Source organism: Erythrolamprus reginae, chromosome 2, assembly GCF_031021105.1.
Source record: "Erythrolamprus reginae isolate rEryReg1 chromosome 2, rEryReg1.hap1, whole genome shotgun sequence".
NCBI lineage: Eukaryota > Metazoa > Chordata > Lepidosauria > Squamata > Dipsadidae > Erythrolamprus > Erythrolamprus reginae.
Genome location: NC_091951.1, coordinates 281,675,843 through 281,691,765, shown reverse-complemented (window position 1 = coordinate 281,691,765; position 15,923 = coordinate 281,675,843). Strand labels below are relative to the sequence as shown.

The following is a 15,923-nucleotide window of genomic DNA, read 5'->3' as shown; positions in this document are numbered from 1 at the left end:
TGAGGAATCCTGGATGTGTCACTCTCTAGTCTTCTAGCTTTATGACTGCATTGATTGAACTAAAGACATGCCACCCTGGTTACAGTCTCCAGTTTTTTCAGTGCAGTCTCTGCTCTAAAACGTTTCGCTCCTGAGTTTGAGCTACTGCATTTGCTTCGCAATTTAGTGTTTTTCTCCCTGGAAGACAACTCTTGAATTTTTTCCTGCCTCCCCTCAATCAGAGCTTGCTAATCGGAGCAAGAGGCAAGAGGGTTTTTTTGCATGGAGGGCTGCAGATTCATCGCAGCACCCTCTACTGGCTACTTCACTGGCTAGGCTAGGGCCTTTCTAATGTGAGTGGCCAGGGCCTTTCTAATGTGCCGGCCAGCATTTGGTGCCTTGCTGTCTTCCAAGGCTGCAGTGACAGCCTTCCCAAGCACTCGGAAGGAATAGTTTTCCTCCCCCTCCTCTTTCTGGCTTAAAAAGGATGGCGGGGAAGCTGGGGTGAGCAAGAGGAGCTCACCAGCTTCAGAAGAATACTATAAAGACAATAGCAGGTACAGCAAACCCATACATCCCCCAACATCCAGGACAGCAAGCAAAGATAAAAAGGGGCTGTTTTTTCCTGTTTGGCTCTCCATGAGGATGAATGGGAGCCAGGAGCAGCAACCAGTTTGTGAGCGATCGCAGCTTGGTTTGCTGGGCTCCATTGCCACATGGTGGTTGCCATTTTGTAGAAGCGGACTCCTACAAAAGACTCAACCCAGTTGCCAAGTGGGCCCAGCGCAGGAGGGGGTCAAGATACTTTTGCTCCCTATCATTCTGGGACGGAGGTTCTGCATGCAGCAGGGTCTCAGCTTTCGTCAGGTCTCTGTTTAAAGCAAATGTTTTCCTCCTGCGTACAGTTCCTGGTCAGGCTCATAGAGTGAGAGTTCTGGTCACAGTGCTGCATTGGCTGCCTGTCTTTGTGATGAGGTCAGAGGTTTTCCTTACCCTAGCTTCACACCTGGGTAAGTGGGTTACTAGTTGTTTTTTCCTCACTTATTGGGAAACTGGCCGGCCAGCCTCTTATCTGGCTTGTTCCTTTGTTTCAGACAAGGGGTTTCCAGATTGCTTCCCAATGGAGCAGGACAAATCTGCCTCTGGTTGCTCACAAAGGGGTTTTTGGTCACCCCCAGCTTCTGATTCCTCTCACAGATCTTCAGTCAGGCCTAGAACAGCAGGCATAGCCAACGGCAGGCAAGATCAAAGCCAAATCCTCAACTCACCGGTCCTCATCGAAGAAGAAAGAAAACGCTGAATGACAGGACAGAGAGCTTTGGAGAAGGAAATTGGAAGAATCAGAGAATCTTCTGTTGGGCACAGTGATTTGGTCACTTTCCTGAGCAGGAAGCTCAGACTCAGCAGGTTGCTGGCACCTTATGCCCCTTGAAACCCTGCTGCAACCCTGGGAGCCCAGCGTTGCAGCAGGGTTTCCAGCCTTCCAGCTGCAACCCTGGGAGCCCCAAGCCTTCAGCCTGTGGTTCCTGCTCACCCACTACTGTTCAGTCCAGGCCTCAGTACCCCAAGTTCACAGGATCCCTGTAGCCACCTTTACACCGACTGGCCGGCCTCAGGCCTGAGGGTTGGTGGGAACAGGGCATGCCTCTCTTCTTGAGGCACTGGATAGCATCAGCCATCAAAGAGGGCATTGGACAGGGGCTGCAGCAGCTGCTGCAGCAGCTACATCGACTGGGGGTCTACCTGTCTCCCCCTGGCAGTTCTCTGGGGCTATAAGGGTACCTATCATGATTTAAGGATCGGGGTTCCCTGGCCCCTTCAGGAATTAGTCATCAGGTTCTCTCTGAAGGAAAGCTGTGAGAGGAGGGGGAATTATCTGATCTCAAGCAGGACTTTTTGATCCAGCCCTTTTCTATCTGCTGCTCGCTAAGGCCAGGACCATGGCCAAGTTGGGCAAGGATTCTGAATATCTGGAGCCAACCTCTGAGTGAGGGGAGCAGGAAGACTTATCTATTCACGGAACGTCTCATGGTCCCGGATTGCATTCCCATTCCGGGAATGTTTCTGGAAGTTATTAAGAAGCAGTGGTTCAACCGAGCCCTAGCTACCTGCCTCAGCAACCTGGAAGGTTCTCTGTTCTGTGTGGATTTGGCTCTTGAGCAGCTAGTATAAGTGTCTAATGTGGAACCCTCGATAGTGGCTCAGACTTCATCTTCTGTCTTCCCACCTAACGTGGAAGATGCCCTTAAGGCAGACGAGAAGGAGAAGTTGGCCCTGCACCACCTGACTGGTTCTTGGCCCAAGAAGGCAGCAAATGCCTCTTCCTTTTTCACTAGAGCTTCAGCTTCAGGCTTTGCCAGCTACAAGGCAGGGTCTCCCTTGAGGACCTTAGGGCACATCAGGATTTGAGTAATATCATTGCAGCCAATGTATGTATGAATGTATGTATGAATATACAGCTGCTAAATTTTCAGCTAGGGCCATAGCAGCTTCAGTGATAGCCCGCCTCCTGCTGTAGTTCTGTCACTGGTGCATGGATGCTAAAAACAAATGGAAACTCGCTTCCGTCCCCTTTCAGAGTGACAATTTGTTTGGCCCGTCTTTAGATCCCCTTATAGTTGAGATTAGGGACAAGAGGAAGGTGCTTTCCTCACAGAATCACTGAGCTTATTTCTGCCCATCGTATTTTGGGTGGCCCCCGATTCATATTTACAAAGCGACCTGGCATTCCTTTTCAACTAGATGCACTGGGCGGAATCAGGAGCCGGTTGCGACATCAGTGGTGGATGTCTTGGACTTTCTCCACCAGGGACTGCTTCAGGTTCTTTCTCCCAACATCTTGAGCCACCAGGTGGCGGCATTGGGTTCAGTCATGCAGTTTTCTCCTCTGTTCTCTAGCTAGTCACTCCAGGGTGAGCTCCTTCCACAGGGGGGCTTCTAACCTTAGGCCCCCTGTGGTTCACAGATTTCCCACTTGGGATTTCTCAAAGGTTCTTCATGCCCTCACCCTTCCTCCCTTCAAGACGCTTAAGGAGGCCAGCCATTTTTTCTCTTTTTTCTCTTTTAATGTGGCTGTAACACCTGGAAGGAGGATCTTAGGGTTGGCAGCACTGTCGGTCCATAGGGATCTTTGTGTGTTCCATTCTAACAGGGTGGTCCTGCGATTGGATCCTGCCTTTCTCCCCAACTCCTGGTCTCTTCACCTAGCCCAGGAGTTGATCTTGCCTGCCTTCTGTCAAAGACCTAGACACCCCTTGGAACGCAAGTAGCATAATCTGAATGTAAGACAGGCACACCGCATTTACATCTTCAGAACTTCTTCGTTCCGTAAGTTGGAATCACTGTTCGTCTCATTTTCACCATCAACTCTAGGCCAAAAGGTAACCCCTTCAACGGTGGGTATCTGGCTGAGGGCCTATATAGCCAAGGCCTACGAACTTCAATTGTTCCCAGTGCCTGGGGCATCATGACCCACTCAACTTGGAGTGCGGCCACTTCTGTGGCCTGGGCTTCTCAAGCGTCAGTGAAGGAGATTTACTGGGCAGCGACCTGGTCGTCCCCGTCTCCTTTTTGATATTTATCGTCCCTTTTGATGTCTATCGTTTACTGTCTTGATGTTTATGCCTCGTCTGATGCTGCAGGCAGGTCCTGCAATGGGTTTAGTGGGATTCTGGACCAAACCGTTTCCTGCCCTTGAGACTGCCAAACTGTTTTAGTATGCCCCTTGCTAGATTCCCTCATTGGTCAGAGCATGGAGAATGGACATTAGTTCTTACCTGATATATCCTTTCTTGTGTGGATCAACAGGGGAATCTGATCCCACCCGATGTGTGGTCTAGTGGCTCACTGGGTGGTAGTGGTGGTTGGTCGGTTGGTTGGCATTTTTCGCGATTGGTGCTGCCTACTTCTTGTTCCAGAGTTCTTTTTAGTTCAAGTACAGTTCTTGATTCGCTTTGACCTCATTTCCAAACTGGAGACTAACCAGGGAGGCATGTCTTTATATCAATCAATGCAGTTATAGAGCTAGAAGACTAAAGAGTAACCCATCCTGGATTCTCCCGTCGATCCGTATGAGAAAGGACTTATCAAGTAAGAACCAATATCCATTCTCCAGGAGAATTTTAGGCAAAATGCATTAAATAACATGGAATATAATTTCTATAAACATTTAAAAATATTTATTAAAGATAATTGTGATAGTAAAAACTAATACAAACTAGAAGTGTAAAAGTCTAAAGGAAAAGGAAAAATAGATGAAAGAAAAAAAAGACTTCAGTAAAGAAAAGGAAAGAAGTGACTCTCAAACTTCAATACAAGTATAAACAATTTAATAGCGTTTAACCTCTTAATTTACAACTAATTATATCTTCATTCCATCTCTTATATGTAAACAAATTTATAAAACATAATTTCAATCCTGGTGCTGGCAAAAATCCATTTAAGCATTGCTAGAAACTTTGAATTAAAATATCTTTATTACAGCCTTTGAACAGCCTTTACAATAGAAAGGTATAGTAAAAAGAGAAATAGTTTAACACAGCAATTATTATTGGACAAGAGAAAAATGTAGGACAATAAAAATATATCTAATTAAAGAACTGTGCAGTTGTATAGGTAAAAATATTTGGCCACTGATATGCATGTGTAGAGTTAGCATCCCTTCGAATATAAAAAGCATAAAATATATCTGCATGGCCCTCCTATTTGGAAATGATTGGGGGGGGGGCAATCAGTACATCTTGGGGTACAATAGAAAGGAGACTATATGAGAACATAGGTGAGAGGTTCTACCTCTTTTAATCCACAGGGGCAAAATCTCTACGAATAGGGAGTATTTTACATATATAAAATATATAAAGTTTATATTTTAAACTTCCACTTGAAATTGAAATATGCAGGGGTTATGCATAAGAATATAGATTGTCCCCTGTTAGGGCACATGGTACAGTGATACCTTGTCTTACAAACTTAATTTGTTCCAGGACGAGGTTCGTAAGGTGAAAAGTTCATAAGACGAAACAATTGCAAAGTGATTAATGCGTGCAAGCCCAAAATTCACCCCCTTTGCCAGCTGAAGCACTGCGATTTCACTGAGGCTTCCCTCGCTGGGAAACACCACCTCCGGACTTCTGTTGCCAGTCGAAGCATCTGTTTTCACGCTGCTGGGATTCCCCTGCTGTGATACCCCTGCTGCATCGCAAAATCTGGAGGTGGGGTTTCCCATGGAGGAGAGCCTCAGGGGAATCCCAGCAGCGCAAAAACGGGCGCTTCGGCTGGCAACGGAAGTCCGGAGGCGGGGCATCCCAGCGGCGGCGGTGGGTTCGTAAGGTGAAAATAGTTTGGAAGAAGAGAAAAAAATATTAAACCCCAGGTTCGTGTCTCGAAAAGTTCGTATGAGGAGGGGTTTGTAAGATGAAGTATCACTGTATTGCTACATTTTAGTTTTAAGTTTTACATTTTGTCTTTTGGGTGGGTGGGGGAGGAGAGAAGATGCCAAAAAGCTTCAACTGTCTTAAGACCATCATCCTCTGAATCTAAGGAAGGACTACGCTGCATACAGTATTCCATTTTTGGATTTATTTATTTTTTTAGCTGCATGATATCTTTCAAATTTTCAACATTAAATTCAAAATTAGCATTGTAAACATTTAGTTGCTCAATATAGTAATGAAAGCACTGTATATTTCATAAAATAAATACTAGTTTTACCATGTGAATTTTTAATTTAATCCAAGCCTCCATTTGCTATATCACAAATTATATGTTTTCATCACATCTAAATTAAAAGCAATTTGGCTTTCCTAATTTTATTTCATTGAATTATACTGGTCTCTACTGTACATTAGCAGAATATAAATCTACTTGTGCAAGATAAAATACTCTGTAATGAGCTGTACTATAATTGTCTATGCCATATTTAATAATATTCCAGAAGATTTCTCAGCTCTTAAGGCAAGTCTGTCGGGAAAAATTGGAACAAGGAATTACATTGGGGAAAAACAGAGTTTTTAAATTGGGGGCTCTTATTTAGCAAAATCATTGTTAGATGCATTCTTGATTTATTACTATTTTTAAATAAAGAAAATCATATTGGTTAACATAATTATTGGTATTAAATATAAAATTGTGTGGATTCTTGTTTTGTATGCTATGTAAATTTTAATATTATTTGAAAGTAAATATGTAATCTGTTCTTATGGTGTGATGCCATTTCCTCCCCTATGACTAATTAATTGTCCACTTAGGGAAAAAATGCTCAGTGAATTCCCAGGGGTCTAGACTGGAATGTGAAGTCCAAAAACAGCTTAGTGGCAAAAAAATTATGTTGCTGTTGCCATATGGATATGTCCAAATAGTCCAGGTGTTGAGTTCAACTAAAGATAATTTGCTCAGAGAATACATTCTGAAATTATCTGTTTAGTGTATTGGTTAAATGTTTCTGCTGTCACTTGGTTTTATAATGAATGTTCATAGATTAGGGCTGCAAAAATCCAGATTAAAAAAATCTATCTTTTTGATATCTATTAGTTCTCTAGATTTTCTCAGCCCAGTTCTAATATTTCTAAATGTATGGACCATAATTGATGCTCACTGCTATATTGCTTTTAAAACCATTAACATAAGTTACTGACTAAAGTGTTGCAATTCAGACACTAATCCAGAGAGTTTGTTCAATATAATAAAGTTAATCCGTTCCATGTTAGAAATGCTGCTTACTGAGTCTGAAGGATGTAACAAATGCCCCATGCCTAAACTCTGCAGGGTTTCCTGCTTCTAAAACTAGAGTACAACAAGAGTTTGCCTGGGAGGTTCTGAGGTAGGAGGAGCAAGGCTCTACTTTGTTCTCTCTCAGAAAGTCTAAAGTAACTTTAGCAGAATGGCAGTTATCAAGAACACCCCAGTCAGTAATGGGCTGTATAAAATTGGAGGAAGAGGATATCCATATCTATAGCAGCATAAATATTAATTGAGAAAACCAAAAATAAGATAGGAGTAATTTTTCACTTCAAAGGCATAGATTACATGGCCATTCACATCCATATACAAAACAACTCTATTAAGAACTAATACAGTAGAACCCCGACTTACGAAATTAATTGGTTCCGGAAGGAGGCTCGTACGTCGAAAAGCTCGTATGTCGAAACATTGTTTCCCATAGGAAACAATGGAAAAGCGATTAATGCGTGCAAGCCCGGGGAAGTTCGCCAGGAGTCAGCGGAGAAGCGGCGCGCCTGTTTTAAAAGATCGGAGCCGGCCTGGGGGGGCTTTCCAGCAACCCCCGAGCCCCCAACCCGGGCTCGGGGGTTGCTGGAAAGCCCCCCTAGGCCGGCTCCGATCTTTTAAAACAGGCGCGCGGCTTCTCCGCTGACTCCTAAAGCGGGGAAGTTCCTGAAAGGGACGGAGAAAGCCCTCTCTCGCAGCGAAAGCGCTCCCAGCCAGGGGGCTGCGAGAGAGGGCTTTCTCCATCCCTTTCAGGAAAGCGTGCCGCGCCCCTCTCGCAGCCCCCAAGAAGGGGTTTTTTGCTTTTTTTTCCCCCCGCCTCACGGGAGAGAGAGAGAGAGAGCAGCGCCCTGTCAGTTCCGAGCTGTGAGAGGGGCGCGGCGCACTTTCACGAAAGGGACGGAGAAAGCCCTCTCTCGCAGCCCCCTGGCTGGGAGCGCTTTCGCTGCGAGAGAGGGCTTTCTCCGTCCCTTTCAGGAAAGCGTTCAGATCCCCCCACCCCCAGCAGAAGCCAAGGACCCGCAGAGTGGGGCGGCAGGGGAGGCGACCGCCTCTCCACTCACCAAGTGCCGGGATACGAGCTGAGAAGAGCCGGGCTGGTTTGCTTTCCTTCCCACGCTGATGCAGAGCAAAGTGTCACGCCCCCCTGACGCTTTTGGCGGCAAAAGAGCCCAGCGTTGCATCGGAAGCCGCCGAAAGCGCCAGGGGGGCCTGACGCTTTGCTCTGCATCAGCGCCGGAAGGAAGGAAAGCAAACCAGCCCGGCTCTTCTCAGCTCGTATCCCGGATTTGAGCTCGGGAGACGAACAGAAATGTCTCTCCCCTCCCAGCTCTTATCTCGAGTAGCTCGTAAGTAGAGCTGCTCGTATGTCGAGGTTCCACTGTATGTCAAGCAGCCTTATACTGTACCATGGGTCATTTTTCAGCTGCTTTTATAGAATGAACAGAATCCTGTTGTTTCACCTTGAACATCTCTGAGTACTAAGTCAGAAGAATCTTTGTCAACTCACTTCCTTTTAAAAGAATCCTCTTCAAGAATCCTCTTTAGTCTTCTTACTTCCTCGAAATGCTTTCATTGGGGGAGTAGATTGTCCTGATTAGCTTTATGTAAAATATGCAAGATTTTAGTTAAAGTTGGGTCCCAAGGTGCTACATGGCATGAGGGCAGACTCTTTTTATACAGTTGGGAGTTTTTACTTCTTAATTCCTAGTTCTTTAAAATAACAGATGACCTTCTAAAATGTTTCATTATCTCTGTTAACTCAAAGCATTTGAGTTATTTTTGTGCATTGGAGTTGTGTGTGTGTGTGTGTGTGTGTGTGTGTGAGAGAGAGAGAGAGAGAGAGAAACTAGTCTTAAAGCTCCTTAGTAGCCCAGATGCCTTCCATTCTTCAATGCCACCAAAGTTAAATGCATATTGATGCCATTTCAGTTTTAAAGTGTTCTGCCTAACATATCCTACCAAATATGTTCTCATTTCCTTCCTTAGTTGCATTTCTTTGCTAGCCTCTTGGGAAGGGATAGACTGATGTTTGAGTGGCATGCATAGGTTGAAATCACTGTTTTTCTTGGCTTGTTGGGAATATTAAATAATTCAGGTATATTAAATAATTCAAATGAAATAGAAAAGGGGATTTGCTCATTAATTTTCATGTGTCTGTAATACCAATATTTCATTAACTGTAAAAGCCTTTAAAGACTTTTACTATCATGCAGTAGGCACAATCCCTAGCTTTCTCTGAAACCATGCAGCTCGCAATTATATTTGTCCACTAATCTGTTAAGAAATGATCTTTGTAGGGGTCCTCTTATATTATCTTGATCTATGCAAGACTAGTAACATTATTTACTGAATGTATATTTTAACATCTGGGGATCTAAGGTCTGAAAAATTGTGTTAAAGATGCGTATACAATATGTTGATAAACTACTTTGTCTTCATTAGTTATACCAGTGGGACATAGGAGAAAAAAGGATGGAAGAAGCTATGAAAGGTATTTATGAAAAGTTCTACTGTCTTGCTAATCTTTAAACACACTATGTACTGTAATGAACTGGGATTGTATTTATAAGATAACCAGCATGCGTCAAATGATAATACTTGGAATTATTACACCACCTTTGTGTAAAATGTCCAGCTGAATTGGTTAAAAAGTAGGGTGGGATCTTGGACTGTATTTTATTGCAGGGAGTGGGAAGGGAGGGACGTAGAGAAGGAAGGAAAGAGTGAGTTACCCCTTCTCTACAAGAATTGTATTTGGTCTATGGTCAAATTCTGATGCTGACATGGTTATACAGAATATTTGAATATGCATATTACATGGATATTTATGATTTATTTTATTTTAAAAGCTTTTGGATATGTGAATGCTGAGAATTAATAGTGTTTCTCTTTCTGGATGAAGTATTGTAGGTCAAGGATGTCCTTGGTTTAAAAGTTGAATTGTGACTGCATTTGTTTCTTGCTCGTTATGGGTTTTGCATGCCAGCTCATGTTTCCGTTATCATTGATACCTATTCTGCTTTTCTGTCCTTGTTTCAAAATATTATTTAGTAAACAAAAACAAAAGTACAAGTGCCAGTAAAGTGGTATATTCCCCACTTCTTATTTATGATAGCCAAAGGCATTCCATTTTAGGCGCTACTTTGGTAATGCATCTCATAAAACTGCATAAATGTTTAATTCAGTATCTTGTTATGTAATAAATTGATTAATAGTTACTAAGAGAAAGGCTTTTTTAAAAATTTGTCCCTCCCCTTAAGATGACAGGATGGTTGAAGATAGTGGAGTTTCTAACTCAAGCATTGAGTTTTGGCTGAACAAGACTCTTGAGTGGGATCAGATCACCACTTTAGAATCTCAGCAAGATGTCTGCCTTCACTTGCCTGAATTACAGGAATTTCTCCTGCAGATTTATGGAGCTTTGAAACATATGGTAAGTGAATTAACTGAAAGAATGGACTGTTTTGAAGACTGTTACAGAAACATTCTGCACCACACATTTTGACAAGATAAAAAGCAAACAGTAGCAGAGAGCCTCGTAGCACAGACCTAATGTATTGCTGGATCATAGAAGGAAATTGGGGAAACAGCCATAGGTAATGCAAATAGGAATGCTTTTCCTCTGCTCCTGATTTATTAGGAAATGAACCGTTTCTTTTTGATTAGTTATATTCTCACATGAGGTTTCCTATTCAATGCAGGAAGCTTTTTAAAATACTTTAAAGTAAACAAATATTTAGCTCTCATTCTCATGCCATATATTTCATTAAGTACATATCCTTAACTTATAATTTTAAAATTATAAGTGATCTTTTAAACCATGGAGTTTGATGGCCTATTAACTTTATTGTTATTGCTTGCAAAATGTTTTCAGCTCTCCATTGTGTGATCACAGGAAAATATATAGTTTGCTTCTGTTATTTTGCTTCTCTGTTATTAGATCATAAAAATTTGTAGGAGACAAATAAATAATTAGGGTGTTATATGTTGTACACACTAAAATATATTTTGTTCATAGCAGTTAGCCTATAAAATTAGTATAAATAGTCAGGAAAGCATTTTTGATAAAATAATAAGTGGCAGATTACCTATATTTCTGAGGACATAATTTTTCAGTTGAAATTTTCTAACTCTACTGAATTACTTATGAAACTTGGCTTCAGATGGACCTTTTGTATATGACTTCACAATGTCTGGGGATTATTCTAAATGTAGATCAAATCGGAATAATTTATTGTAGTGAGAAGTGATTATTATCGTTGTTACTTGTATATTTGGTTTACTATCATTTTAAAATCTATTTTAATATTAGTCATTAAAGCTACAAAAAAGAGAAAATGAAAATGCTCGATTGTATTAAAAATGTATATTAACTGCACCATATTTTACTTTTATAGCAAGGCTTCTTTCCATTTGATTAATTTTACTAAGTAAATAATAAATAATAAATTAGAATTTTTTGTATAAAAGCATTGTGTTGATCCACAAAAAGTTGAATTGAGTGGAAAGATGTTAAAATATTTTAAACCTCAATTTACAACTTTAATTTCTTTTTGCTGCCTTTATTTATATTTTTCAGTTGTATCTCTGTAAGAACAATTGAGCAGATTAGTGGTACAGTGATTGTGTTAGGCAGTACCAGGAACAGTTCTGATTGCTTGTGCACAGCTCTAGGTGTAAGTGAGCAGGTTATTTGGTATGGTGGTTTGGGAATCAGACCTAAGGCTTGGAAATACCCAATTGGAGTGGGAAAAGGCCTGTGGCGACCCAAAGGGGCAGGAACCAGGGTGAGTAGGGGAGGACTGGGGTAGGCAAACTTGTACTAGGCTTCCAAAGGGATGGTCCCACCACCACCGTGTGTTCCACCTAATAATCTGCATATTTGTTTAACAATGTATTGAGGAGAACAGGGATAGGGAGATTGCTAAATGAGATGCTTCAGTTAATCGCCATTGTGACATGGGACTATAATGAATAGACTCCATTACAGGGGTGGGTTTCTCCCAGTTTGGACGGGATCATCCAAACCGGTAGTGACCTCTGGTGACGTCACTGAACTGCATCATCTGGTGCCAGTCTGTGGGTGCCGCAATCTTCTCTCTTTTTTTGGATTTTTGTGCAAATTTTCTACTGTTTGAAGGTTTTTCCTGTTCTGCTGATTGTAAAAGGGCCCTCCCATCAGCCCTGGGGATTATACTGACTTTATTCCTTTGCCCAAAGCACAGCTAATCAGCATGCGCGGAAGCCAGATTGCACAAGGGGGAATGTGTGTGGGCGCGGGTGAGTGGAGCAAGTGTGTATGCACAAAACGTAGCAATGCGAATCGATGGCGAAGTAAATGGACCCCACCCATGCTCCATTACTGTTGTATCTTGAGGACTATCCTTACATTTAGGCAGCACTTGTTCTGAGGATGTTCTGGCTTTAATTTCCATTCTCCGTACTGAAGGAGCGGGTCCAGCAGTCACATGGGTTGCTCATGTCCAATCCGGTGGAACTGAGCCTAGTATTAAAAAAGCTTGCCGGATCCGCCCCTTCCCCAGAATTCGCTCAGTTCGCATATCCTGCGGTTGTATTGTGATAGCTCGTTCAACATTCTAACACCTTCCCTTCGATCTTTCCTTCAAAAAAAGTAGTAAGATTTATTGTCTTTATTTAATTACTTGCACTAATTGCGCCAGCCGTTTAAAAGGAAAAAAGAAAAAAAGCGGCTCGGCTTTTTTTCCTTGGGAGAAGTTGCGGTTTCGTTTTCCCCCGGCGGTTTTGCCGGTTACGATTCCTGCGGCCGCTTGTGGATTCTTCTAATCCCTTGGCCTGGAGGTTCTGGTGCAAGTATTGATTATTGAATTATTGTTTATTTATTGTATATAAGGGCTTATAAAATACCTCCTGCGGAGTGAGACGCCTTCTAGTCTCCTGGACTTAGTCGATCGCTTTTCCCTTAAGAAATTCTACGGAGCGATTTTTTCGGCGCGAAGGCCTTCGCGCCCTTTTTTAAAAAATTTAGGCCTCTCGTGTTGGCCTTTTGCCAGCCGCGTAGGCCTCAGTCCACCGCGTGGATCCGGGAGCGGGCCTTGGGGGTCCCAGGCTAAATTCTCCACCGGCTAAGCCTCCAACCAGAGTGCCTTGGTTTAACTTAATTGCAAAGTTTAGGGAGGCTGGCCCCGCTGGATTTGGGGGCACGAACTCTGGGTTTGCCCAGATTGTCCTCACGTTTCAGCAGCTTCGAGGCCTCGAAGCAGGATCCATTCCTCTTGGGAAGTCCTTGAAATCTTCTCCTTATAATTTAGTTATTGGCTCAGCCTTGTCTTCTGTTAATTGTCAGACTATGGCTACTTTTCCCAAGAGAGGCACAACTAAAGGTCCCAGAGAGGCCAGGCCTACAGGCGATGAGATTACTAGTATCCCACAGGCCTCTTCCTCCTCTTCTCCAGGGGCCCGCCCCTCGACCAAGGTCACCAGGGCCGAGAAGAGAAGGGACCTAGCCCTACAAAAAATTCATGACAAATCAGCAAAACGTTTGAAAGTGCAGGCCCAAGTAATCAGTAGTCAAGACCCACCAGAGGCCTCTAGTCTGCCTCCTTCTGGGGTCCCTGTGTTATCTCTGGATGAGCCAAACCTAGACAGACCCCAACCTAACCTATGGGGCATAGGTCCAGAGGAACCAGATATTATTGAAGATTCCCCCCAGCCAGGATCCTCCCAGGCCTTTAGGGATTCTTCTGCCATTTCTGCTGATATTTCCAGTTTACCTCCTGAGTTCCAATCTATGTTTGCTGTGTTGTCCAAAGCCATTGATGCCAAACTCTCCTCCATCAATGAGCTCCCTTTACCTCTTCCTCCTTCTCGTTCCTCCCGCCCCTTGGGTTCTTCCCCAGCGGTCAGAGCTCCTATTCAGGATGATTCAGAATCCTCCCAGGATGAATATGAGGATGTAGAGGAGGATGAAGACCCTTTTCAGGGCCTATCAGAGGATGAGGAATCCCAAATAAAGGTCCCTCCTCCAATTACTATTTTTCCTTCTCAACTATTCAAATCTCTCCTCCTCAAAGCTAGAATTTCTACGGGATTAGCAGCCCAGGAGAAACAAGCCTCCACTTCCACTGATCCCCCGGAGGAGAATTTACCTTACTTCACAGAGGAACAGGAGGATAACGAGGTAATTCCTATCCCTAAATTGTTTAAAGATGCCTTACTCAAACAGTGGGATTTTCCAGCCTCTGGCCTTAATCCCTCCACCAAGGACAGAAAGTTGTATAAACTCTCCTCTTCCTATGAAGAGCTTCTATCTTTCCCCAAACCAGATGAACCTGTCAAGATTCTTCACTCGGCAGCGGCTGTGCCAGGCGAGGCGGAGGAAGTCCTCCGTCCAGAGGACAAGCGCATCGAGCAAATGCTCAAAAGAGGATTCTCCGCTGATTCCTGGGCCATTAAAAGTTCTGCAGCGGCCTCCTTCTTCTCCAGAGCCATGCTGCTGTGGCTTCGCCAACTTCAACAGCACATTCCTCCCGATGACTTGAGAGGTCAACAAGACTTCAACAAGGTCTTTGCAGCTGCCCAGTACGTGGCTGATGCCACCTTGCAATCTACTAGATTTTCTGCTAAGTCTATTGCAGCTTCTACAACGGCAAGAAGACTCCTATGGATTCGCCCTTGGCAAGCGGGAGTTCGCCAAAAGTGGCAGTTATCCCAGGGCCCCTTAAAGCGCGACCTTCTCTTCGGTGACCTTCTGGATCCACTCCTCACGGAGACCACGGATAAGAAGAAGGTTTTGGGCCCAACCACGAAAAAGGTTACCAAAACGCAGTCCTTTCGTCGCCCAGGGCGCCAGCAAGATCAAGCGGCTTCCTATCAGAGATCTCCAGGTCAGTATTCCCCCCGCTTTCGTTCCCAAGGTAGGAACTCCAGGGGTAGAGGTTTTCGTTTCCAAAGGGGAGCTTCCTCTAACAGGGCTTCAAAAAAAACCTAGATGGTAATCTTTCCTCCATTCCCATAGGGGGTCGCCTAGCTCATTTCGCTTCAAATTGGCGTCTCACCTCCAAGGACCCTTGGGTCATTGACACTGTTCAAACAGGTCTTCTTTTAGAATTTATTTCTCCTCCCCCTAAACGTTTTATTTCCTGCCCTTCTCCCAGGTCATCCTCAGATTGTAACCGTATGGAGGAGGCCATTTCTCATCTATTGTCCATTAGAGCCATTCAACCGGTCCCTTCCGGTCAGAAGGGCCTAGGTTTTTACTCCATTCTATTTATGGTTCCAAAGTCCTCCGGAGGTTGGAGAGCCATTTTGGATTTAAAGAAACTAAACCTATTCATCAAATATAGGAAGTTTAAGATGCACTCCTTGTCTTCTATTTTGGCCGCCATTCACTCGGGAGATTTCATGGTCTCCTTAGACCTCACTGAGGCCTACCTTCACATTCCTATAGCCAAATGCCACAGAAAATTTTTACGTTTTTCCTTTCAAGGCAGGCATTTCCAGTATAGGGCGATGCCATTTGGCCTTTCCTCGGCCCCTCGGGTCTTTACAAAGCTCTTGGGGTCCCTGGCGGCCTATATCCGGGCGTCTCCCATCCACATTTTATGTTATCTTGATGATATTTTAATTCATGGGAACTCCCTAGAGAGAGTGAAATCAGACCTTTCTGTCACCATGTCAGTCCTTCAGGACCATGGGTTTTCCATCAACTTTGAAAAAAGCCACCTCCAACCTTCCACTTCCATTCCGCACCTGGGATCCATTATTGATTCAAAATCTTCCCAGGTTTTTCTCTCTCCCGAGAGAAAACTCAGTATAGTGGAGTTAATTTCTAACATTTTATCTAATCCTTCAGTATCCATAGTTACTCTATCTTCTCTTTTGGGGAAGATGGTGTCATGCATAGGCATCATTCCCTGGGCTCGCCTTCATGCTAGGGAACTCCAGTGGCTTCTGTTGCCTTTTCAGAGATCGGGGCACAGCAACTCAAATCGACGCATTGTCATCCCACTGAGTGTTCGCAGATCCTTCAAGTGGTGGAAGTCTCCGGCCATGGACAAAGGATCCCCGTTCAGGTGCCCGGATCAATTTGTCATCACCACAGATGCCAGTCTATCGGGATGGGGCGCCCACGCCCAGGGGATGATAGCCCAGGGCACGTGGTCCCCGGAGGAAGCTTCCAAGCCAATCAATTGGCTAGAGTTAAGAGCCGTTTCCCTGGCTCTGAAGCATTTCTCTCCTCG

At 43.9% G+C, this 15,923-nt stretch overlaps 1 protein-coding gene across 3 annotated transcripts in view; it reads left to right on the top strand.

Annotated features, from left to right (window-relative positions):
- The window catches only part of FANCC (FA complementation group C), a 67,871-nt gene that overhangs the window by 4,602 nt on the left and 47,346 nt on the right, over positions 1-15,923 (top strand). For all 3 annotated transcript variants that reach the window (XM_070742786.1, XM_070742788.1, XM_070742787.1), the window contains exons 2-3: positions 9,145-9,193; positions 9,963-10,135. In XM_070742786.1, coding sequence (XP_070598887.1) covers positions 9,175-9,193; positions 9,963-10,135 — 192 coding nt within the window. In that variant the 5' untranslated portion in view covers positions 9,145-9,174. The remainder of the gene's footprint in view (positions 1-9,144; positions 9,194-9,962; positions 10,136-15,923) is intronic.